Raw genomic sequence first — 27,358 nt, 5'->3', positions numbered from 1 at the left:
AGAGGTATAGAATTTCCGCCTTTGTATTATCCTGAGGATAAATATTGGATAGCAGTTTGGATCTGGACATTTGGTATGCACTTTGAAGTCTCACTTCACTAAGTTTTATCTTTACTATTTTTCTTAAAGGTTCTCCATTTAGGCAAGAAAAACAAAATGCACAGGTACAGTATATGTGGTCAAAGTAGTGGTAACCTTGCTCAATAGTAGTAACTGGGAGAGGGATCTTGGAGACCTAGTGGACAACCATCTAAATATGAGCCAACAGTGTGCAGCAGCTGTCAAAAAAGCCAACACAGTTCTAGGCTGCATTTATTTATTTATTTATTTATTTATTTATTTGTTTATTTGTTTATTTATTTATTTGTTTATTTGTTTATTTGTTTATTTATTTATTTATTTATTTATTTATTTATTTATTTATTTATTTATTTATTTATTTATTTATTTATTTATTTATTTATTTATTTATTATTTATTTAGATTTGTATGCCGCCCCTCTCCACAGACTCAGGGTGGCTCACAACAGAATAAAAACAATTTATAACAAATCCAAATATAATTTAAGATATTTTAAAAAAACCCAGTTTGATTTTAAAAACCCCATTTACTAAACAAACATACATACAAACATACCATGCATAAATTGTATAAGTCAAGGGGAGATGTCTCAGTTCCCCCATGCCTGATGACAAAGGTGGGTTTTAAGGAGTTTACGAAAGGCAAGGAGAGTAGGGGCAGTTCTAATCTCTGGGGAGAGTTGGTTCCAGAGAGTGGGGGCCGCCACAGAGAAGGCTCTTCCCCTGGGGCCTGCCAACCGACATTGTTTAGTTGACGGGACCTGGAGAAGGCCCACTCTGTGGGACCTAATAGATCGCTGGGATTCGTGCGGCAGAAGGCGGTCTCGGAGATATTCTGGTCCAGTGCCATGAAGGGCTTTAAAGGTCATAACCAACACTTTGAATTGTAACCGGAAACTGATCGGCAACCAATGCAAACTGCGGAGTGTTGGTGAAACATGGGCATACCTAGGTAAGCCCATGACTGCTCTCGCAGCTGCATTCTGCACGATCTGAAGTTTCCAAACACTTTTCAAAGGTAGCCCCATGTAGAGAGCATTACAGTAGTCGAACCTCGAGGTGATGATGGCATTAACAGAAAGAAAGAAAGAAAGAAAGAAAGAAAGAAAGAAAGAAAGAAAGAAAAGTGTTAATACTACTTTATAATCCCTTGGAAACGCCACACTTGGAATACTGCATTCAGTTTTGGTCACTACAATGTAAAAAGGATGTTGAGACTCTAGAAAGAGTGCAGAAAAGAACAATAAAAATGATTAGAGGACTGGAGGCTAAAACATAGGAAGAACAGTTGTAGGAACTGGGTATGACTAATTTAATGAAAAGAAGGACTAAGGGAAACATGATGGCAGTGTTCCAATATCTCAGGGGTTGCCACAAAGAAGAAGGAGTCAACCTAATATCCAAAGCATCTGAGGGTAGAACAAGAAACAATGGGTGGAAACTAAACAAGAACATTCCTGACAATTAGAACAATTAATCAGTGGAACAGCTTGCCTCCAGAAGTTGTGAATGCTCCAACATTGGAAGTTTTTAAGAAAATGTTGGATAACCATTTGTCTGAAGTGGTGTAGGGTTTCCTGCCTAAGCAGGGGATTGGACTAGAAGACCTCCAAGGTTCTTTCCAACTGTGTTATTCTATTATATTCTATTTATAAGCATTTGGCAAGCCACAGCATTGAAAAATAATGAGAATTCCATTGGCCTTTCTCTACCTCTCATCTTCAAAGGTGGTGGTGGAGCTGATATACTTGTTTTTCTGGAGTGATTACTACAAGCAAAGAATTGTTTGCCTTACCTTAGATATACATAACTGTTTTTTTAAAAAGTGTTCTAAAAGGCACCTGTTAGAGCAGGTCTAAATTTGGATCATTCCCCTTAAAATGCTGTGGGCTGTTTGAGGATGAGCTGTCCCTAATAAACCATCTACCTTCATGGGTGTCCCATCTCTGTAAATGCAGGTGCAGAACTGCTCCAAAGAGGATGCACTAATAAATCACAGCTACAATCGGGCTTGCTCATTACCTAATACAAAAAGGAATACCTCCTATATGAATGTATGGGGTAATAGCAAGAATGGCTTTGAAGTGACAAAGCAGCCTCTATTCTAAAGACCTAACCCATTTATGTATGAAAAGGATATTGTGGTTTTACTTAGTCCTCTTTAAAATTCCTTTTGTGGGAGGAAAAGCATATTTAAGTAGGGAGATGAATCTTTAAAAGAATTGCTCAGGCACAGAAATGTATTAGGCACTTCTGAAATACAAAGAGAATACAAAGTTAGTTATGTCATTTTTGTTATTTACAGTGGAGGTTAATTTAAATAACAAGGAGTGGATCCTATACTAATACAATAATCTTTGTCACTATGGTGTTTTCATGAAATTCCTTCTATGAACCCCTATTATATTTTTATAGTATAATTCCCGAACATTGCATACCTCCTGTAACGTTAGTGCATATTTCAGGTTAATTAGGGATTGTATGTCAGTGTTGAGCTTTTTATAGTTACCTCCAAGGCATTGTAAATCACCATGATTAGAAAAGGGCTACCTAGTGAGAATGGCATGTTAAGAGCTAAGAGAATATTATTTTTATATGAGTCAATTGATTTTTCCCTAAGTAAAGTTTAGCTATTATCCCAAAATATTATTGAGAACTCCCCTGAATCAAATTGACTGCAGCCTACCCACAATGAGTGTGGGAATGTCCACATGCACATACCTTTACATGCTCTTGGCCTCAGATAACCACAATAATATACTGAAGAAACTGCTATGAAAAAGCCTTACTTGGGAAGGACTATAAACTTAGTTTGTACAATCAGTTAATCTTGGAATTGTACATTATTTGCATTGCATTGAACAACAACAACAAAAAGAGATGTAACACAATGGGCTTTATGTCTTTGTGCTAGAGTAGATAGGAAATTTAAAGTGAGCTAAACCATATTTGGTGTCTACCTTCCTTGTCTCTAGCTTATGCCTTTAAGCTACGGTAGGCCCTCTGGAACCAACTCCCCCCAGAAATTAGAATTCCCCCCACCCTCCTTGCCTTTCATAAGCTCCTTAAAACCCACCTCTGCCGCCAGGCATGGGGGAATTGAGATACTCTTTCCCCCTAGGCCTTTACAATTTTATGCATGGTATGTCTGTATGTATGTTTGGTTTTTATATTAATGGGTTTTTAATCGTTTTTAGTATTGGATTATTATTGTACGATGTCTTATTATTGCTGTGAGCCGCCCCGAGTCTCCGGAGAGGGGCAGCATACAAATCCAATAAATAATAATAATAAATAATAAATATGGTACTCAAAGGGAAACTGTCTGGAAGGAGAGGAAACCCCAGGATGAACAGTCTGTTTCTGGATATTTGCTATGGACAGTGATTTCCAATTTGCGATCTAAAGGTTGTAGGCCTCCTGAGAACCTTGGATCAGTGAAGAGCTGCAATTTTTTTTACTACCACACTGTGGGTGTGGCTTGTTTTGTGGGTTTGGCTTGCTGTCCATGTTACCAGGTGGGAGTGGCCTGACGATCATATAACTGTGGGTGGCTTAAAGGTCATGTGACTGGCATAAAGGTGGAAAATCATTAAGTGTTGTACCACATGATTCTTGACAAATGTATCTTTTTCTTTTATGTACGCTGAGAGCATATGCACTAAGACAAATTCCTTGTGGGTCCAATCACACTTGGCCAATAAAAAATCTATTCTATTCTATTCTTAAAAAACTTGATGTCACTCACATCAAGGATTTGGGTTTGGGTTAGGGTGCCTGGCCTCTCCTCGCCTCAAAAAGATACAATTTTCCTATCTATTTACTATTACTGAACATCCAAAATATACTATTTAATTCTATGTATATATGCCATATATCTGCATACATAAAATACACAGGCACACAAAAATATACATTATCTACTATATAAATTGTATGTGTATGTACAAACACACACACACACACACAGGAAATGACAGAAAATGACGAGACCCTTTAGATTGAGGGTGGGATAGAAGATAGATGTGAAAAACAGAGCGTTCCAAGGTATGAATAAAAATAACAGACAATTATTGTATAGAGGTCAATTAGATCCCACAGGGTTGGCCTTCTCCGGGTCTCGTCGACTAAGCAGTGCAGGTTGGTGGTCCCACAGGGAAGGGCCTTTTCTGTGGAGGCCTTGGCCTTTTGGAGCCAACTACCCCCGATGTCCATACTGATCCCAACCCACTGGCCTTTTGAAAGACCTTGAAGACCTGGCTTTGCCCGCAGGCCTGGGGGCTGTGAGAGTAACACCAAGTAATGGCTGAATTGCGATTGTTTACTATGTATGTACTATTGTATAGCTTATTTGGGGTTTTTATGGATTAGTTTAATTGTAGTTTAATTGTTTTATATTTGACTTATTGTGTTATTTTACTTGTTGTAAGCCGCCCTGAATCCCATGGGATTGGTTGGCATATAAATCAGATAAATTAAATTAAATTAAATTGAATTAAAACAAATCTCCTGAGTGGGAATTTATGTTTCTTAAAAACATGTAGGTTTTTAATTTTAATCAATTTTGCTCCTTTTGGGCGAGGGGGTTTACATTAGAATTTTATTACAGAAGCAAATAAACAGTTCAGGAGACCTCACCTACAAAAAAGATATTGACAAAATTGAACAGGTCCAAAGACGGGGTACAAGAATGGTCGAAGGTCTTAAGCATAAAACGTATCAAGAAAGACTTAATGAACTCAATCTGTATAGTCTGGAGGACAGAAGGAAAAGGGGGGACATGATCGAAACATTTAAATATGTTAAAGGGTTAAATAAGGGAAGTGTTTTTAATAGGAAAGTGAACACAAGAACAAGGGGACACAATCTGAAGTTAGTTGGGGGAAAGATCAAAAGCAACATGAGAAAATATTATTTTACTTAAAGAGTAGTAGATCCTTAGAACAAAATCCACAGTAACTGAATTTAAACATGCCTGGGATAAACATATATCCATCCTAAGATAAAATACAGAAAATAGTATAAGGGCAGACTAGATGGACCATGAGGTCTTTTTCTGCTGTCAGACTTCTATGTTTCTATGTTTCTATCTAATGGCTCCTTTTCAGATTACGTTGTCAAAGCTCAGTACAGTGATCCCCCGAGTTTCGCGATCCCGATCATTGCGAATCGCTATATCGCGATTTTTCCACCCGATGACGTCACTCCCTTCCTTTCTCATCTTTCTTTCTCTCTCTCTTTCTCTATCTTGCTTCTTCCTCTCTCACACTCTCTTCCTCCCTCTCTCATCTCTTTCTTTCCTTCTCTCTCTTTCTCTATCTCTCCCCCTCTTGCTCTCGAGCGGCAAGCGAGCAGCCGGGCGGGCGAATGGGCAAGCGGCAAGCGAGCAGCCGGGCGGGCGGGTGAACGGGCAAGCGGCAAGCGAGCAGCCGGGCGGGCGGGCGAACAGGCAAGCGGCAAACGGCAAGCGAGCGGGTGACGGGCAAGCGGCAAGCGATCTTGGGGTTTCCCCTTTGCCTGGGCGGCGGGAAGACCCAGGGAAGGTTCCTTCGGCCGCCCAACAGCTGATCTGCTCCGCAGCGCGGCAGCAGCGAGGAGCCGAAGATGGGGTTTCCCCGTTGCCTGGGCAACGGGGAAACCCCATCTTCGGCTCCTCGCTGCTGCCGCGCTGCGGAGCAGATCAGCTGTTGGGCGGCCGAAGGCTCTTCCCTGCCGCCCACACGCAAACTCCACCATCTGCGCATGTGCGGCCATGGAAAAAGGGGCGCGCATGCGCAGATGGTGTTTTTACTTCCGTGCCGCTACATCGCGATTTATCGATTATCGCGAGGGGTCTTGGAACGGAACCCTCGCGATAATCGGGGGATCACTGTATGTATTTGTGGTGTATGAATTATATAAAGTAACCTTTCTTCATTTTGTACCTTATTTAAATCCCATCTTTCCCAACCAGCATTACAATAGACCATGAACGTGTAATCCAATGTGTTCATGAACCAGACCATAGAAGAGATAATGCCCTGGTCTTTAGAATGTTTACGGGATCTTTCTCAGTGGACAATTCCTAACTTGTTTAGCTTCCTAGAATCATTTTACTCTGCTGTTCAGGTGGCATAGAAGACTGAATCTAAGGTCAGTGGAGTTAGCCATGCCTATTTGAACACAGTCTGAATCTTCTTGGCCACATGTTAGACATATGTTACTCATCAATAGCTGTGGAACTCCATGACGCAAACCAGACTGGAATGCAGCAGTTAGTTAACACCCCAGTCCGGGTTGTAAATATATTAGCAAATGTAAAGAAGCAGAAGAGAGAGAAAATATAAAGTATTGCAAGAATAGCATACGGCTATAATTTATAAGTAGTCTATCTGTGATAACAAATCCTGAACAGTTTCTGTATCTTTTTATTTTAAACTATCTAGTCAATCTTCGATAGAGTATTTTCTATATGGAAAAACCTATGGGAATTGTTTAATTGATTTGCCGAACTCCAAGAAATGCTAGCTTGAAAGAGCTCTTATATCAACCCTATCTTTTACCGTAGTTCGAAGGAATATACTTTTCTAAAAAGACATACAAGTGAAGGTGTTTTCAGAATTGTAGTTTACATTTGGTACTGATTGAACTAATTGGATTTACATGATGACAATTTGCTATACTTACTGCATTGGCTGCTGAGTTAACAATGCATAACCAGCACATTCACAGTGGTGCAATTTGGCTGAGGAAGTTGAAAAAAACCCAAATACCAGCAGGAATCATGATACAAAGTAATAGGCCACTTGGGAAGTCACCTAAGGGTGAATGGTCTTCTGAAATGTAATTTTTTTTTGAGTTTGTAGTCAAAGAAAATTGTTGCAGCAATAACTGATTGGCTGTATAGGTAGTTCTTGACTTAAGACCAGTCATTAAGGAGTACAGTGATACCTTGTCGTACAAACTTAATTGGTTCCAGGACAAGGTTCGTAAGGTGAAAAGTTCGTAAGACGAAACAATGTTTCCCATAGGAATCAATGTAAAAGCAAATAATGCGTGCAAATCCTTCAGGAAAATCCCAAACTTTAGAAGGGAGGTGAACAGAGGGCAGGGAGGAGCAGCGAAAGGGGGCGGGTGGAAGAAGCAAGGCTAGGCTAAAGGGTGAGTGGGAAGGAAGAAAGGCAAGGGGCGCCCCTCCCTTTTCTTTCTTCAAAAGACACCCTTTCAGTGCCTCTGCAAGTACTCCGTTCTCCTAGTTTTGTTAATGCAAACTGTTTCCGTCTCCAAGCCGCCCCTCCCTTTTATTTCTTCAAAAAAGAAAAAAAAAAGAGACCCCTTCATCCCAGCAGCAGTGGCTTGCCTTTGTAAGGTGAAAATAGTTCGGAAGAAGAGGCAAAAAAATCTTAAACACCGGGTTCGTATCTTGAAAAGTTCGTTAGAAGAGGCGTTCGTAAGACGAGGTACCACTGTATTTAAAGTTATGAGGGATCTGAAAGGTTGCTTTATGGTACATAAGCAGTTCCAGCCATAGTAAAATGTAACACACACACACACACACAGTTACATGATCATGATTTGGTTGATTGACAATCTGTTCCCATTTACGACCAGTGCCAAGTGTCCCACAGCGAGTTGTGATCTTCTCTGCTGGCTTCCCCAGGAAGTCATTGGGGATCTCTGCACGGAGCTTGAAAAACGAAGCAGGGATCATGAAGATCCAAGCTTTGTTTCTCCAGCTCTGCACTCAAGCTCCGTTCCATGCATGCAGGGCTGAGGGTCTTCTGCGCTCGGCTGGAGAAACAAAGCAAGGATCGTGAAGATCTGAACTCCATTTTTCCAGCCCAGCACAGGCATTTCTGTCTGCTCACGGAGGGGAGGGAAACTCCAGCACTGGGCTGAATAAATGGAGATCCTGAAGATCCAAGCACTGTTCATTCACTCTACTGCAGGAGTTCCCCTCCATGCATAGAGGGGAGCTATTTGCATTCGTTCAGCAGGCAACTGTTCTGCTCCATCACTTAAATCAGTGGTTCTCAACCTTTCTAATGTCGCGAGCCCTTAATACAGTTACTCATGTTGTGGTGACCCCCAACCATAAGTCTAGCGCTAATTCTCCCAACAGAGCTTTAAGCTGATTGACAGGAAGGTCAGAGGGACAACCCACTGTAAACACATGATTGGTCGGATTGTAAAAATATGTTCCAAGGCACCAGAATAGAAGCTTTAGTTCCTAAACACCATGGAAAATTTGTCTTTTCCCATGGTCTTAGGTGACCTCTGTGAAATGGTCATTCGACCCCCAAAGTGGTCCTGACTCCCAGGTTGAGAACCACTGACTTAAATGACCCACACGGTCATTTAACAACTGCAACTGGGTGAACCAGGATTGTGGTTATTGAGCAAAGTGGTCACGTGGGCATCTCATTTAACAACCATTTCACTCAACAACTGAGATTCTGGTCCCAACTGCAGTTGTAAATCGAGGGGCACCTGTATGGGAGACCAGAAACATTATTTCCTTTGTTCTTTATTTTTAAGAAATTGGAGGGTGTAAAATTAAGTTTCGGAACATTTGATTTCCTGACTTTATTTTTTAAAAAATGTTTTCATTTTGTGGGAACGGTGAAGTAGAAATCAGCCGAGCTCCAAATGTCTCAGGCCCCGTAGGAGTTCTTAGAATTTAGAAATGCTGAGTGGTGGCAATACAAAGCTTTATTGGAAATATGCTCACCTGCCCAGAACGTGGTAAGCTAAGGATAGCTGGGAACACATTAAGAGAGTAGCAAAAATGGCAGGAGGTTCCTCCCCAATTTGCCTTCTCTTGAATATATTTTGTGATTGCTACCAGCTGGCAGTTATTTTATAAATGAATCTAATCCCAACCTAGACCTTATGCTCCTTCCTCATGGCAGTCATTTTGTTAGAGTACTCGTTTAATTTTAAATATGCCTGCAAACCCTTCAAGGTTGAAGAATTTTATTTAGAGCATAAGCAACCTCTGAAAAAGTTAACGTGGTCCTAGATTCAGATAAGAGAAATTATGACCTAAGTATTTCCCTACTCTCATCTTGCGGCTTTCTGAAATTTACCTTCTCTAGGGGTGGGTTGATGACATCACCGACTTGGTTTGGATGGTGTTGGTCCATGGGAGCCATCATCATTTTTTTGGAATTTTTAATGTATTTACTTATTTTGAATTTTTTTTTCTGAGCACGCGCAGAAGCCAAGTGTCAGCGCCTCAAATAGCATCTGAGAAATAAATCAGATTCCAGTCCAAATCTCTCATCCAAGGTTCGATTTATTAACATTGTTGCCATCCCGATGCTAACTTCCTTCCAGTACCCCACCCAGGTTAAGGTTCATCCCTCCATCCCCACGCCCACAAATTAATCACGAATAGTGTTGGGCTACTTGGGTTCGGCACCCAAATTTTTAAAAAAGTTTGGGTTCGGGAGAGTGCCAGGAAGCGCCCCAGCTGTTTCGGAAGGTGAAAGCTGGGCGGCAGCGCTTACTGGCGCTCTCCCGAACCCGAACTTCTGCCGAACTTCTGGGTTCGGCGTTTGGGAGACTGCCGAGAAGCGCCCCAGCTGTTTCTGAAGGTGACAGCTAGGCGGCGGCGTTTCCTGGTGCTCTCTCGAACCTGAACCCGAACTTTTGCCGAACTTTTGCAAAAACTCGGGTTCGGGTTCGGTATACCGAACCGTGCAAAGTTCAGTACGAGCACGAACTTTGCAGGTTCGGTTCGCCCAACACTAATCACGAGGACCAGTCTGAGTTCAGGTATTACACTGACTTCCTCCTTACATCCGTGGTACAGAACAAAAGATGACCTTGGACTCTAAGAAAGGAATTTGTTGTGGCTAGTAACTTTCCCTCTTATGCAACTACCTCTCCCAGTTCCCATGATATTATTCTACTGTGGCAGGTCAAAGTCTCTAACTCCAAATGATGACTTCGGCCTGACACCAAGTTTTTGGCACTGTACATTCGGTCGCCATCTTGTTTTTTGGCTTTTTTTCTTTCTTTTCCCCTGCATTTTTTGACACTATACATGCGTGTGTGCGCGAGGCATGTCCACACGGCACGGGAGGAAGCGAACCGGCAGCGAGATAAATTATAACCCTCCCCTGACCTTCTCCTGTGTTATTGTTTAGAAGAAAGAAAATCTCCATATTGGAAATAAATATCAGAAAACCATCCATCAAGGATAGTGAAGAGGAAGGTGAAGAATGCTGGTAATCTGGTCTGGATTGATATTGCACATTTGATAACAAAAATTAGAAAAAGTGAACAATTACATGCTGGTATATAACACCAGTTTAACTGAACAAGTTTAAAATGAGATAATTCAGAACGTGAAAAGGAAGAAACTGTCAACATACATTGCATGTAGCAATCTGTCAATTATAAAAGCATATTTTGAGTTTGGTCTAAGAAGAAGTAAAATAGCAAAACTGCCAGAGAGGAGATTTTCAGTGCACCTATATTGTTGATCAACTTCAAAAATTTAAGAAGAGGTTGGGGAGAGGGAAGGAAGGAATTTTGGCTGAATTCCTGGTTGTGGTTTATCCTTATTGGATCATTGCCATGCCACTGCAGCTCTTGGTTGTGTTGTTTGCTTGCCCTTTGTGTAAACCTTTGTGTAAAAAAACAACTATGAATGGGTTTGTAGGTAACACAATAGTTACATAGGATGCTTTATAAAAAAAAAGGTGTAATAAATTCCATTATCTGGAATATATAATCTTACAGAGGGAAGATAGGAGGAAAAAGTCAGAGATAAATAGGTCTAGGAGATTATTTGAATGTTGTATTTCAGATTATTTACTATAAACTAATAGGAATATAACATGTATTTTTCTTATTGCTAATCCGTCCTAAACTAATGCTAAAAAATAAATACATTTATTAACCACCTTTAAGTTCTTCTGAATGACAAAAAGAAAAACAAACAAAAAACAAGGGAGGGGTAGCTCTAGTAGCAAACTGTTGCATAGATCCCACCATTAAAAAAGTAGAATTGACTTTTGTATCAGTATCTGCAAAATATGTCTTAAGATCTAAGAACGCAGGGCAAATTGCACTGGCATAAACAGACTGGGTCCAAATGATATGATGAATTGATTCTGGGCCAATAACGTAAGCACAACTATTTGAGCAATTACTAGTTATTCAACTCCAAGTTACTAGTAAGCTTGCAGGAAAGGTGAAACACAGCTGGGAAGTATCAGGATACTAGGGGCAATTAGCTTAGAACCCACACCGTTCCTTGTGGCTTCATATAGCTGCTTAATAATATGGTAGAAAAATTACAAACCAGGCATGATTTCTTTCCAGTGATGGCGAACCTATGGCATGGGTGCCACAGGTGGCATGCGGAGCCATATCTGCTGGCCCACAACCCGTTGCCCTAGCTCAGCTCCAATGTGCATGTGTGTGCGGGTCAGCTGATTTTTGGCTTGCACAGAGGCTCTGGGAGGGTGTTTTTGGCTTGGGGGGGATAGGGGAGGGCGTTCTTATTCTTCCCCGGCTCCAGGGAAACCTTTGGAGCCTGGGGAGGGTGAAACATGAGCCTACTGGGCCCACCAGAAGTTGGGAAACAGGCCGTTTCCGACCTCCAGAGGGACTCTAGGGGTCGGGGAAAACTGTTTTCACCCTCCCGAGATATTGAATTATGGATGTGAGTAATCACGCATGCGTGATAGTGCTCGCCCAGGCTTTTTCGGTACCCGAGGCAAAAAAGGTTTGCCATCACTGTCATAGAACATATCACAAAAAGTTCTGCACCCGTTTTCATCAATTTGATACCCTCTTGATGGAGATGTTGCACGGGGAGGGGTGGCTACTTTATATGAATTATTGTACCAATGCAAAGGGATAAATATTGTAAAAATTTGCTTGCAACTGGCATTTATGGAAACATAAAGGATAAGAATAACAAAATCCTCAATTGTGCTTTGAAAATTATTACTGCAGAAGTTTAAAGACCACACTAGTCAATTTGGTGAGCTTTTGTTCCTGATGTTTAGATATTTAGGATAGTCAAATAAATGGGAAGGTGTTGAAAATGAGTTCCCCATTTGAAACACTACATCTCAGCTAGAGTGGAATTGTATTTAGTAGTAAATAATATTTGGTAATTTTCATCTAGAATCTAGGTGAAATGTCAATTTTTGTTTGCAAGTCATTTATGAAAAAGGACTTTTGGCAAACTTTCTGATTTTCGGAAGGACATAATTTTTCCCCCATTTTTGCAATGTAGCGGTTTGTACTATGGATATAGAATTTCCCCTAAAGAGTGGCCATGAGATATAATTTGCTTAAGCCACTCTTTAACAACCCTGAGAACAGGGCCTCTGCAGACTTCTTTCTTCCCATAGCCTTTGTTTTTAAGAGCACTTGAAAATATCGTTCTTCAGGTAAATGTAGTGTTCCATGCTTGATCCATGCTTTAGGATTTCAGTGAACATCTCTTTCCCAGGGCAAGAAACTATTGAGTTTTTTAAAAGCTTTTCAGGAAAAAGAATCTGTGAGAACATATTTAGCTGTACCAGACTCTATTGAAAGAATAATGGCTTGTTCCTCCATTCAGCAGCATTCTTTATCCTAATAGAGTGCTTGAGTTGCAGTTGTGTCAAAATTATTTTATTTCTGTACTTTAACGTTACTTTTGATCCCCTCTTTATCCTAGGTATGCTTAATGAAAATGTGGGTATTTGAGATATGGGGTGGGTGTTTGTCTTGGGAAACACTTTGCAAATAATCCTTGCAAGATGGAAAAATGTATCAGCTGCACAAAAATTATAATGCTTCCTAATGCTCTGCTCTTGTTTTCTATCCCAACTCCTTTTTGTGATGTACCTTATTCCTTAACAACGAAGTCCTGAGTTAGTAGTTATTAAATGATATTGGAAATGAAATAGGCCTTTTGAAAGGTGGGCATGAGTCTTTCAGCTGCATTTAAATATGTTAAAGGGTTAAATAAGGTCCAGGAGGGAAGTGTTTTTAATAGGAAAGTGAACACAAGAACAAGGGGACACAATCTGAAGTTAGTTGGGGGAAAGATCAAAAGCAACATGAGAAAATATTATTTTACTGAAAGAGTAGTAGATCCTTGGAACAAACTTCCAGCAGATGTGGTTGATAAATCCACAGTAACTGAATTTAAACATGCCAGGGATAAACATAGATCCATCCTAAGATAAAATACAGAAAATAGTATAAGGGCAGACTAGATGGATCATGAGGTCTTTTTCTGCCGTCAGTCTTCAATGTTTCTATGTTTCTATGGCTCATCTTGTTAGAAAGAAATAATATAACATAAATAAAAATGAGAGTTCAATTTTTTAAAAAAACTTACTCTTTTGAAACTACAGTATACTTATTTATTTATTTATTTATTTATTTATTTATTTATTTATTATTTAGATTTGTATGCCGCCCCTCTCCACAGACTCGGGGCGGCTCACAACAAGATACGGCGAATCATAACAAATCCAAATAGATTTAAAATATTTTTAAAAATTTAAAAGGAACCCCATTTACTAACAAACACACACACAAACATACCATGTATAAATTGAACATGCCCGGGGGAGGTGTTTCAGTTCCCCCATGCCTGAATGCAAAGGTGGGTTTTAAGGAGTTTACGGAAGGCAGGGAGAGTAGGGGCAGTCCTAATCTCTGGGGGGGAGTTGGTTCCAGAGAGTCGGGGCCGCCACAGAGAAGGCTCTTCCCCTGGGGCCCGCCAACCGACATTGTTTAGTTGACGGGACCCGGAGAAGGCCCACTCTGTGGGACCTAATCGGTCGCTGGGATTCGTGCGGCAGAAGGCGGTCTCGGAGATATTCTGGTCCAGTGCCATGAAGGCACTTGCATGAAATACACCATCTTTTATCACAAAAATATTACCTCGGAAATTCAGCCTACGTAATACATTCCAGCATTTATAGTTCATCATTTTATAGGATATTTTAATCCTTAAATAATGATTCTAATATAAACTAGTTTTAACTTGCAATTTACTATTTTATTAATTTTTTAAAAATAAAATTATGTGGTATTGACGGCTGTCTAAAAGGGAGATGGAGAAGAAAGCTAGGAAGAGGCTTTAAGGAGAAATGTTGTTTCTTAATCCTGTTTCCTGTGGCAGTTTTCTGTCTTCGCTCATCACACAACTGAAATACATTGCGGCCTTTTGAGAGGAAGATAGCAGAGTCTAATCCTCAAATGAAAGACTGTTCTAACTGTTAACTATTGTGCATGGATACTGTGGAATATATATACTGTATTGCTAAGTATTTAAACCTAGCTTTACAGTTAAAGGAGTTTTGTGAAATTACTGTTTTAGTCCTTAATCTATAATGCCCCCTTAGATGGTACCAATAAAGTTAATGAAAAGAATGAGTCAACTCCACGTTCCTTTTTGACACTTCTCAACAATCTTAGAGAGGATCTCAGATATTGTTCAGATGTGCCAAAATGTAGCGTGCAGGATTCGAGTTCTCTTTTTCAGTTTTTAGAAACATCTGAAGTAGCAACTTAGTCTTTTGCTATGAGAAAAATAAACAAGTTACTATTTTGCTGGAGGCATTTCTACAGTTTTGTTTTGTTTTGTTGCAAGTTGGAAATAGTAGAAAGCATATCCTGTTTAGTATTTTATGTCTGAATTTGCCTTAAGAAATGGATGTTTAGTTGGAGGCAGAGATTTCTCCTTTTGCCTTTTCATCTTTTAATAGTAAAAAACTGTTTTCATTTCTTTTTTTTGTCCTGGTTTGATTAGTGAGATGCAGCAGTAACGTCTACACAAAAGTTAGGTTTTCTCTTTGCAAATGTTGCTTTTAGAGGTGAAATATTTAAGCGTAGCTTTTGATCTTGAAGAGATTTTCCTCACAAATTTGCCAGTTCCCTATCTCAAATTTTGCCTCCAAAGGACAATTCCATCTGTCCTTCCATTACCCTGGGGGGGGGGGGATTATTGACCCCCTCAGAGAGGGTCCGCAACTTGGGTGTCCTCCTCGATCTACAGCTCACATTAGAGAACCATCTTTCAGCTGTGGCGAGGGGGGCGTTTGCCCAGGTTCGCCTGGTGCACCAGTTGCGGCCGTATCTGGACCGGGACTCACTGCTCACAGTCACTCATGCCCTCACCACCTCGAGGTTCGACTACTGTAATGCTCTCTACATGGGGCTACCTTTGAAAAGTGTTCGGAAACTTCAGATCGTGCAGAATGCAGCTGCGAGAGCAGTCATGGGCTTACCTAGGTATGCCCATGTTTCACCAACACTCCGCAGTCTGCATTGGTTGCCGATCAACTTCCGGTCACAATTCAAAGTGTTGGTTATGACCTTTAAAGCCCTTCATGGCACTGGACCAGAATATCTCCGAGACCGCCTTTTGCCGCACGAATCCCAGCGACCGATTAGGTCCCACAGAGTGGGCCATCTCCGGGTCCCGTCAACTAAACAACGTTGGTTGGCGGGCCCCAGGGGAAGAGCCTTTTCTGTGGCGGCCCCGGCCCTCTGGAACCAACTCCCCCCGGAGATTAGAACTGCCCCTACCCTCCTTGCCTTTCGTACGCTCCTTAAGACCCACCTTTGTCATCAGGCATGGGGGAACTGAGACATCTCCCCCAGGCATATACAATTTATGAATGGTATGTTTGTATGTATGTGTGTTTAGAAAATGGGGTCTTTTAAATATTTTTAAACAGTAATTTAGATTTGTTGTAAATTGTTTTCACTTTGTTGTGAGCCGCGGCATACAAATCTAAATAATAAATAAATAAAATAAATAAATATAACTTTGAAAACCTTAGAAACATAGAAACATAGATTGAAGGCAGAAAAAGACCTCCTGATCCATCTAGTCTGCCCTTATTCTCTTTCCTGTATTTTATCTTAGGATATAAGTTTTATGCTTAAGATTAACCACCATTCTTGTAGCCCGTCTTCGGACCTGTTCAATTTTGTCAATATCTTTTTGTAGGTGAGGTCTCTAGAACTGAGCACAGTATACCTCTAGCTATGCAGCCAAGCATCCTACTTGCTTTTCCAACCACACTGCTCACCCATTTTGAGACTGTCAGAAATCACTACCCCTAAATATGACCGCAAAGGTCATTTACATAAGGTATAAAAAGTGTTGGCCCTAAAACAATGCTTTTGGGAACACCGCTGTTAACAAATACAGGATTTGATATAGTGTTTGATATTTTGACCATTTATTGCCTTTTTGACAAGAATGCAGTTATTCATCATAAGGGCCTAGTATTTTCTCTGGACTGTGGCCTCCAATTAGTGGCCTCCTCTATTGTTGTTGTTTTAACCCTATGGCCCATACCAGGAAACGAAGCAACAATGGCTTTGCTTTCTGTGAGTAAGTCTTTGAGGAGAGAATGTGCAGATTCCATTGACAGACCTTTTCTTTTGTATGGATCTTTCTGTATTGGCTCTGCCTCAAACAGTACACCAAACCATTGACTGGGAAAAAGAAGGAAAAAAAACATTTTTAATCAATTATTTTTTCTGTTCCTTAGCCTAGAACAGGGGTAGGCAAAGTTGGCTCTTCTATGACATGTGGACTTCAACTCCCAGAATTCCTCAGCTAGCATGATTGGCTCAGCAGTTCTGGGAGTTGAAGTCCACAAGTCATAGAAGAGCCAACTTTGCCTACCCGTGGCCTCTTCTATGATATGTGGACTTCAATTCCCAGAATTCCTCAGCTAGCATGATTGGCTCAGGAATTCTGGGAGTTGGTCCACAAGTCACAGAAGAGCCAAGTTTGCCTACCCCTGGCCTAGAAGATAGCTCAACCAGTAACTGAATGGGAGGAAGCATTCCTACCAGAACACACAGTAATTAATTGTAATAAAGGTACCTATGATGCAAACTGGACATTCTGCTTACAATGGTAGAAATCCTAAAACACTACTTGGGATGCAAGGCAGGGGGCAAGGTTGAGTAACTGTTCCTGCTCTCAAGAAGCGCTTAACATGGTATCAGCCTTTATCACTTGTAGAAAATGAGGAATAAGATGAATGAACAGATTGCTTGTATCAGTATATTCTCATTCATACTTTTTTCAAACATAATCGGTAGCCACATGAACATGACTTTTTCTGAAAGAGTTCTCTATTAATCTATTAAGTTTAGATATCCTGTTGCCCTATATTTTATGCTTTATGATAATGCAACCAAAACTGGGTTACACCTAGGCAAATAAATATTTAAAGAATAATTGTGAGTATTTCAATATTGTTCAATTAGTATTTATTTAGTGTTTCTCTTAAATTATTAGATTTGTTATATATTGTTTATTATTGCTGTGAGCCGCCCCGAGTCTACGGAGAGGGGCGGCATACAAATCAAATCAAATCAAATAAATAAATAAATAACATATTTGTTAAATTGTAAATTTAATCTTAATTTAGCCTCCAAATGGGAGGAGCCAATTTGCTTAAATGGGGCATTATTTTAAAATCCTGTTGGTGGCTAGATTTGTTTTAACATGGAAATCTGTCCTCATTGCCAGGAATAGAGTTGGAGTGCTGCAGGGTTTATATTTCTAGAACTCTTTCATAACTTTAATTTGTATTTGATTGTTGGCATGGTTGCAGTATTTGTATGATCTGATTGACTGTCTGGATAATATTTTTTAATTAAATGCAGACTGAACTCACTTAAAACATGTTGCATTTGCTTGTAAAAAATTTTCAAATTTGAAATATCTTCTCTCTTGGTCATCTTTAAATAGTTGAGCAAGCAGTTAACATTTATGACTCCATTTTAATAAATGTGTTGGAGGTCTTTTTAACACAAACAAAATGTGCTATGCAGGATAATTAAATCAATATTAACATGTAAGAACTTGCAGTTTCTGGAATTGCTCTCTTAAAACTCCGATATAAACAAAAACCCTGTTATTTTTTGTGGTGTACAAGCTCAAATGAAGGAGGTGTTTCCTGCTTTGTGCTGTTCATGGGATGCATATGGGGCTTTTGGTGTTGAATGTGACTTACAGTTGCCCTGGATTTAGATAGGAACAAATGAGAATCTGTTGCATGTCTTTTCCAATTAAGAAGGAATGAGAAAGAGTTGAATTTTCCAAGGGCTTTTTCACAGCTGCTATACCTGGCTAAACAAATAGGTGTAATACAGACACTGATCTATAAATCTTCCCCAAACTTTCCAGAGGCTGATGGGAGGAGTTGCGTGAGTGGAGGAGATTGAGGGGGAGTACAGAGGATAAAGGTAGCAGCCTAACGGCACACGAATCATTTAACTATAAGCAAAAAAAATAGCAATAATAGATTCAGCTTTAGTGAACTTGAGATTGTGATTATATTTTACTTCAAAATGACAAACTTAGTTCAGTGTAATACGTGTTTTGCAGCTGTCTTTTGCAGTACTATTTTCAAATTTGGATAATGTCCTCTTTGTAAACAAATTTACAGTGGTACCTCTACTTATAAATTTACTTTGTTCCATGACAAGGTTCTTAAGCAGAAAAGTTTGTAAGAAGAAGCAATATTTCCCATAGGAATCAGGGTAAAAGCAAATAATGTGTGCGATTGGGGAAACCACAGGGAGGCCCTGTTTCCTCCCAGGAGATTCGTAAAGGGGTCCCACGGAGGCTTTTCCCCACCTTTTCCGGCCCTGTTTCTTCGCAGGAGATTCCTAGAGAGGCCCCACGGAGGCTTCTCCCTGCCTTTTCCAGTTACAGTTTCAGAGGCTCGGGTTTGTAAGTGGAAAATGGTTCTTGAGAAGAGGCAAAAAAAATACTGAACACCCGGTTCTTATCTATAAAAGTTCGTAAGTAGAGGCGTTTGTAGGTAGAGGTACCACTGTACTAGTTTATATGGTCAGATTACCTACCTAGAATCTCTTATTTGTGCTCTCCAAGCAGAAATTAAGTGCCCAATCCAGCCAATCTACTCTAATGAGCTCCCATGCTATCAGCCCCCTCTACCACAAAGATCCTGCAGGAGAAGGATAGTATGGACAACTGTGGGATCTGGCAGGGTGATTGCTGTGAACCACAAACACGAAGCTTTTGCTGTGTCCCAGCATAACAGATATACAGTGTTCCCTCGATTTTCGCGGGTTTGAACTTCGCGAATAGCCTATACCACGGGTTTTCAAAAAATATTGATTAAAAAATACTTTGTGGTTTTTTCCCTATACCATGGTTTTCCCCGCCTGATGATGTCATACATCATCGCCAAACTAATAATTTTTGCAAATAAATAACAAAAAAAAAATTATTGTTAATAAATAATTATGTTTATAAATATCAGGATCACTAAGTGTCTTATTCAATGGTGAGTTCCCGTAATAATGGTGAGTAAATGGTTGTTAAGGGAATGGGAAATGGTAATTTAGGGGTTTAAAGTGTTAAGGGATGGCTTGTGATACTGTCCATAGCCAAAAATGGTGTATTTACTTCCGCATCTCTACTTCGCGGAAATTCGACTTTTGCGGGCGGTCTCGGAACGCATCCCCCATGGAAATCGAGGGAACACTGTAATGCCCTTGCTGACTTTAATAGAGACACTAAAGTAACAGGTCAAGATAGTTGTGATAATGAAAACTCAAATTAGCAGGGGATCGTGGTCCAAGATGGAGAACTTACTTTGGAAAGCGGAAAGTGTGAATCACGTATCACACATAAGTCACACAAGAGCAGCAAGGTATCCAACAAGAGAGGCCACCTTCTGGTTAGTGATTCAACTGTAAGGGATGTAAATTTAGGAAAGGATATGGAGATTTTGAAAGAGGTCAGGTGTCTGCCAGGTGCTACTGCCAGCAGAAACAAGAAACATATTCTTAAGATGGTCAACAATGCCAGTAAGGACTGTGATGTTGACGCTATTATACATCTTGGCACAGATGATGTGTCCCAAAAAGATGTGCCTTTTGTTGCATCTGTGACTTCCACAGCTTGGTTTATGAATTTAGTAGTATAGGTTGTAGGCTGATCTTTTCAAAGGTTTTACTAGTATATAAGGAATAAAAAGGGAAAGGCTAGCATGTAGCAGAGTTTAATGTGTGGCTAAAGGTTTTGGATGAATTTGAAATTGCCATTTTGAATTGTTCTATTCTGAAAAATGTGTACAGATAGTTTTTGCATATCAGTTATTAATTCGGCATATCATAATTCAGTGTTTCCCAACCTTGGCAACTTGAAGATATCTGGACTTCAACTCCCAGAATTCCGCAGCCAGCATTCGCTGGCTAGGGAATTCTGGGAGTTGAAGTCCAAATATCTTCAAGTTGCCAAGGTTGGGAAACACTGTCCTAATTAACAATATATCATGATGGTCCAGATCCTGAAGATGAAATTCAAATACTGTGGCCACCTAATGAGAAGGAAGGACTAACTGGAGGAGAGCCTAATGCTGGGAACAAGTGAGGGCAAAAAAAGAAGGGGATGATAGAGAATAAGTTGGCTGGATGGAGTCACTGAAGCAGTTGGCGTGAGCTCACCTTAAATGGACTCTGGGGGATGGTAGAGGTCAAGGAGGCCTGGAGGAACGTTGTCCATGGGGTCGCGATGGGTTGGACATGACTTCATGACTAACAACAACATGGTAGTTGTGTCAAGTCCTCAAAAGTTTTTGACTGCGCTGCCCCGATCTCTTAGTAGCCCTAGCTGAGCGTTGTCATTTGGGAGGGGGGAAAATGGTGCAGGGCAGCCAAAAGGGCAGAAATGGGAGAGGGATAGGTGGAGGGGAGTTTTGAAACAGATGGATGTAGCGAGGTGGGAGAAGGGTTTGGTCTCTAATTAAGGATGCAGCGGTCCTCCCAGAACAACCACGGCCAGGACTACTGAAACTACTGTTGCTAAGTATTGCCACCATGTGATGTTCTACCTAACAACCACTTCACTTAGAAGTCACAATTAGGAAAATTAAACAAGATCTACTTAACCCCATTAATTAATTTTTATAATGGTTTTTTTTACTGTTTTTATTATTTATATTTGACTTTTATATCACTGTATTGTATTATTTATTGTTATAAACCTCCCTGAGTCCCAAGGGATTGGGCAGCATAGAAGTCAATTAATGTAAATTAAATTAAATTTAGAGGTATTATATGAACCAATGCTTAGAATCTCCATTAAAAAAACTTCAGTTGCATCAAAAAAGTTTGTATTTCTCTTTTCCTTTCATTTGTTTTCTTAGGAGACAAACTTAGTGCTTTTCTAATGTGATAACATTGGGTTGGGTAAGACTGATTAAAATAATAGATTATAATAGAAATAATAATAATAGTAATAGTAATAGTAATAATAATAATAATAATAATAATAATAATAATAGAAATCTAGTTCAGATAGATTACATTTCCTGTTACTAAATAAGCTACAAATTGAGCACACATCTTGTCTGGACAAAGGATATATAAAATACATGAGATGAAAATTGCCAAAGCTTCCTCTAAAATTCATACATTCAATTTTAGAAAATAACTCAGTGGAAACAGCCAATAGGAATCAGTACCTTTCATGGTTAGAAATATTTGTTGTTACCAAAATAATAATATTCTGTAAATGTCATGTTCTGTTGTATTTTCCAAAAAGAAAGAAGTAAACAAATTAAACTGGTAAAATTCATTGGAAAAAAAAATTATATGGAAGCAGAAGAAAATCTTACAAGGGAAACATTGCAAATAGTTTGTAGAAATAATATTAGGCAATATTGATATTTCTAATTTAAATTGTTGCTGCAGTTCATATCAGTCTTGCCCTTTGATACCAAACCTAAGGCAGAAGTCTTCTGCAGAAGAACTTGTGGCATTGATTTAATGTAACATCCGTTTTTATGGATTAGAGCCTGATATACTTACAGAATGGGATCAGTGACAACCTGGATAAGCAGGTGTGTGTTTGTATGACAAATTAAAGTCATGGGAGCCATCACAATTCACCTCTCCACTAATCCCATAGCAAAGGTTTGGGAACACAGATGGCCCTTGTAAAATTTTACCATCAAGAAATTTTAAAGTGGAGCTCTTAAAGTGACTGTGGAATGCAGAGCTAAGTGACTTCATTCTCTGTTATTTCCTCTCCAGGCATTCACGAATTCACATTAGGACAGGTTTGATGGATGCCCATCTGTATTGTCTGAAGAAATGTGTCATAGACTTCCTGGTGGAGAACAGGTAAGGAAAAGGATCTAGAACCCGAATGCACTTCAAAAATGTTTGAATGTCACCCTGGAAACATCCTTGGCCTTGTTAATATACAATGGTACCTCTACTTATGAACTTAATTTGTTCCGTGACAAGGTTCTTAAGTAGAAAGGTTTGGGAGAAGAAGCAATTTTTCCCATAGGAATCAATGTAAAAGCAAATAATGTGTGTGATTGGGGAAACCACAGTGAGGGTGGAGGCCCTGTTTCTTCCAGGAGATTCCTAGAGAAGCCCTACAGAGGCTTCTCCCCACCTTTTCCGGCCCTGTTTCCTTCCAGGAGATTTCTAGAGAGGCCCCATGGAGGCTTCTCCCCACCTTTTCCGGCCCTGTTTCCTTCCAGGAGATTCCTAGAGAGGCTCCACAGAGGCTTCTCCCCACCTTTTCCGACCCTGTTTCCTTCCAGGAGATTTCTAGAGAGGCCCCAGAGAGGCTTCTCCCCACCTTTTCCAGCCCGGTTTCCTTCCAGGAGATTCCTAGAGAGGCCCCACAGAGGCTTCTCCCTGCCTTTTCCGTTTACAATTTCGGAGGGTTGGGTTTGTAAGTGGAAAAGGGTTCTTGAGAAGAGGCAAAAAAATCTTGAACACCCGGTTCTTATCTAGAAAAGTTCATAAGTAGAGGTGTTTGTAGGTAGAGGTACCTCTGTACAAGATTACAATATGCAACTGGTGTTTTTCTTTCTTTAAATATAACAATGCCCTCTTCAATTTGTCATCATATGATTATTCCAATATTGTTCTCAGACTCGGGATTCTCTTTAAAAACAAAAATTTGAAATTTTTAGCACTGAAATCAGATGAACAATGAGCAAGGGTGCCTGAGAAAATTAAAGAATAGAGTATGAGTTGAAACTTTCTTAAAGGTGCTCCTCATCATAATTATTGCTACCATTCATTTATGCTACGGAACATAGAAATGAAGCATCATCTGTAAGGTTTAATTATATGTTTTTAAAAATAATTGAGCTGGAGGAAGATTATGCAGGCCAGTTGCACTGAAAAGGCAAGAGCTTATGGCGTCTGTTTTCTTTCCCACCTCTGATTTGCCACATAGCTTCTTAAAGATAAACCAACTTTATCTACTGCATCTCACTCATTTTGAAGTGGAAGAAGAGAAGGGGCAAATAAAAAGTTTGCTTCTCTGCTTGTTGCATAAGGAATCACTCAGTTTCTTCCCGTTTCTTAGCTGGAGGGGTACTATGGAGCATTTGTCCTTCAGAGGTTGGGACATGTGTAAATGACCACAATTTTTTGTTAGCCATCAAGGCCACCCAAACTTTGTTGGTTCTTAGTGGGAAATCAGTTTAAAGAGGAAGGCGACAGTGACAAGTTCCATTTAACTGAGAGTTATCTGCAGGATGTCTGCTCTCTGGAATATATCAAGTGAGGGGTAAGTTTATTCAACATGAATGCTAGACAATTAACTCTAATTGACAAGACCTAAACAAGTTGTTTGGACACTGGAAATTAAATCCAACCCATTACCTCCCCTGCCTCCCTTTTGTATATGATGATGGTAACTTTCCACCCAGTAGCATTAGACAATGGAGGATTACCACACTGAACTAATAATCTTGTTGACTTCATACAGAAACCTAATACGTGCCTGCTTTGTCTTCATTTGTATCTATTAAGGCATTTTTGTTCAGCAGTAATATGAGCGTTTCTATTCCTTTTGTATGGGTCTTCTTTTTGTACATTATTTTGTCTTATTTGTAAATCCAGCTCTTCTTGGGATAAATCCTCATGGTGGCTATTTTGGATACATCCTGTGTATCCTGTGGTGTTCCTAATATGAAATCCAGACCACCTACTGAGAAGAAGAAAGACATCCTTTTATGGAAGGAGAGAGAGAGAGAGAGATCCCGGCTATAATGGTTTAACCATAATGAAGAGCTATGTACTCACCTCAAACTAGAAGTAACTTAAAGCTGAACCCCAGGCATAACTTTCAGTCCCACCTGCTCCAGATGTTGCTGGTGCTGAAACAGCTGTGTTCCATAATAGTTTTGCTCCCTTGAAATATTGCAGAGGCCACAGGTGATGACAAATTAAAGAAAAAAATAAAATGCTAAGGATAGAGTTTATGGCCAAGTGATATACTCAAGATTATCGTTTTACCTGTACATTACAGACAGATAAGCAGGTGAAGGATGACCAATGTGCAAGCAAGTTTCCTACTAGTAAAATAGATTTCTGTATTAAGAAACCCTAATTTTATCCCCTCTTCCCTAAAATTCTGGACAGCTTATGATAGAGACAGGAAAAAACAGATCAGGTGGTCAGTAAAAATAGCCATAAGAATGTTTCCTTGGAAGGTCTTCTACAAAATCATTTTCAAAACAATTTATTTATTTATTTATTTATTTATTGTATTTGTATGCCGCCCCTCTCCGCAGACTCAGGGCGGCTAACAGCAGCAATAAAACAGCATATAACAATAATCCAATACTAAAAACAATTAAAAACCCATTATTATAAAAACCAATCATACATACATACATACCATGCATAAAATTGTAAAGGCCTAGGGGGAAAGCGTATCTCAATTCCCCCATGCCTGGCGGCAGAGGTGGGTTTTAAGCAGCTTACGAAAGGCAAGGAGGGTGGGGGCAATTCTAATCTCTGGGGGGAGTTGGTTCCAGAGGGCCGGGGCCGCCACAGAGAAGGCTCTTCCCCTGGGCCCCACCAAGCGACATTGTTTAGTTGACAGGACCCGGAGAAGACCCACTCTGTGGGACCTAACTGGTCGCTGGGATTTGTGCAGCAGAAGGCGGTCTCTGAGGTAATCTGGTCCGGTGCCATGAAAGACTTTATAGGTCATAACCAACACTTTGAATTGTGACCGGAAACTGATCGGCAACCAATGCAGACTGCGGAGTGTGGGTGTGACATGGGCATATTTGGGAAAGCCCATGATTGCTCTCGCAGCTGCATTCTGCACGATCTGAAGTTTCCGAACACTTTTCAAAGGTAGCTCCATATGCATTTGAATGTATATTCAATATTTTTATTAAATTTTCATTCAATAATGTATATGTTTATGTTCACCAGCCGTTTAGTTTAAAAGCCACTTATTTGATATTTTGATGTATTAGTTTAGATTAGATTAGATTAGATAGACTAGATAACAAGTATAGTATCGCTGATTTATTTTATCTGTACTCTCCTTAGTAATAAATCCATGGTAAAGTTGTTATAACAACTACTATTGGCTGGCCATTGGCTGCATGCCAACCATAGCTACGGGAAAGATAGATCTGCACAGGATGTAAGGTAAAGATTTAATTTGTTACATTGTTTGCTATCAATATGAGGCAGGCGGTTAGGTTTCTACAGTTTGAAAAAGAAGTTACTAGTTCCTGAAATATAAATCAAAAGAAAAGACACTGCTTTCCTCTTAATTCTCACATAATGGCCTGATCAGGTTGGCTTCTCGTTATTGAAATATGCCAGATCATTAATATTGAAGCTTCAACTGGTCCAGAATGTGGCCGCATGGACACTAATGGCCATGCCTTGATGTGCCCTCTGCTACACAAGCTGTAGTGGTTGCGAGTTTACTTCCAGATGTGATTCCAGATGCTTGTCATTACTTACAGCGTTGTAAAGGCACAGGGCCCAGTTACGTGAGGGACCATCTGTCTCTCCTGGTATCTTTCTGGCCACTTCAATCCAGTAGGATTAGTTTGCTCCAAATTTCTTCAGTTAAAGATTGCCATCTGGAATCTGGAAAGGCACTTTATATCTGTCGTAGCATCTACTCTCCCCAAGAACCGCTATATTTGGAGCCTTCAGCAATTGCTTCCAATGTACAAAATCAATGGGAAAGCCAGCAGAAGTTTGCAGATGGTGATCATGTGCGCACGGGATTCTGTGACTATGTAGGATTTGCCTAACAACAGCTACTGATAGTTCCAAGGCTGCCTTCAAAAGACTGCGTGGCCCCATGACAATACATTGTAGAATCTCATTTCTTAGCAATGGATTTCTCTATCCCAATTACTATCAATGTGACCCATGGCTCCTTTTTACAGGTATATTTACCTGCAGCTCCTTTTTACAGGTATAACCTGTATCCCTCCTTCTGAACTGAACAACAACTCTGGCGAAGAGGAGGACCATGATAACAGTGTTCCAATACTTGAGGGGCTGCCACAGAGGCTGTTGTCCAAAGCACCAGAAGGCCAGATGAGGAATAAGGGATGGAAGCTGACCAAGGAGAGATTTGAACTGGAAATAAGTATGAACTTTCTTATTGTTCATACAATAAGTGAGAGCGATCAATCAGTGGAACAGCTTGCCTGCAGAGGTTGTGAGAACTCCAACACTTGAGACTTTAAAAGGGAGAATGGACTGCCATTTGTCCAAAATAGTGTAGGGGCTCCCACTTGAGCAGAGGGTTGGACTAGATGACCTACAAGGTGTTCTATCCCGGGCTTTCAAATTGAAGCAAATGGCTAAAACCCACTATTTCAACTCTGAATTACACTCTTTATTTGGAAAAACAGCATTACAGGCAGAAAGCAGTTTTTAAAATGTTCAGGGAGGATTTTTTCTCTGCTGTGAAGTCATCAGATAAGCTTCCGGGAAAGGCGCCAGTTTCGGCCTAATTGCATTCCAGTGAGATACCACAGGGAATGAATCATAGAGGGTAAAATGCAGCTCACCTATTCCTAACAGATATGTAGCATCTGGCAAAGAACTTTTGCAAAGCAGAAATCAGGTTTTTAGAGGGGCATTTTCGAGCACCCCAGCTCTAACACAGCGTCAATGAAGCAACATTGAAACCCCACCCAGAATTTCTCAGGATCCTTTGCTTTTATACTTGTGGGAGTGGTCAGCAACCCCCTGGAATTAAAGCTGCAAACTTATTTCCTTTTACCATACAAGTGTCATTGTCTGCTTTGTAACCTCCTGAATCTAACATCTAAGAGTGGCTCATCCACTCTAATGTCTCCATCATCTAACTGAGACCAATCCCTCATTGACATATCTGTCACCTATGGTGGTTCCTCGGGTTCATCCAGGTCTATTATTTCATCACTCTCACTCTCTGCATCAGCTGGCAACCTGACTGGCCCAGGGCATCCAGAGGGGCCTGG

The 27,358-nt window shown here is 40.2% G+C and overlaps 1 protein-coding gene across 4 annotated transcripts in view; it reads left to right on the top strand.

The window, feature by feature from the left end:
• Positions 1 to 27,358, top strand: part of EIF2B3 (eukaryotic translation initiation factor 2B subunit gamma) — a 135,604-nt gene that overhangs the window by 39,797 nt on the left and 68,449 nt on the right. For all 4 annotated transcript variants that reach the window (XM_070745800.1, XM_070745803.1, XM_070745801.1 and 1 more), the window contains exon 6: positions 22,137 to 22,226. In XM_070745800.1, coding sequence (XP_070601901.1) covers positions 22,137 to 22,226 — 90 coding nt within the window. The remainder of the gene's footprint in view (positions 1 to 22,136; positions 22,227 to 27,358) is intronic.

Source organism: Erythrolamprus reginae, chromosome 3, assembly GCF_031021105.1.
Source record: "Erythrolamprus reginae isolate rEryReg1 chromosome 3, rEryReg1.hap1, whole genome shotgun sequence".
Lineage (NCBI taxonomy): Eukaryota > Metazoa > Chordata > Lepidosauria > Squamata > Dipsadidae > Erythrolamprus > Erythrolamprus reginae.
This window is presented reverse-complemented; position numbering and strand designations above follow the sequence as displayed.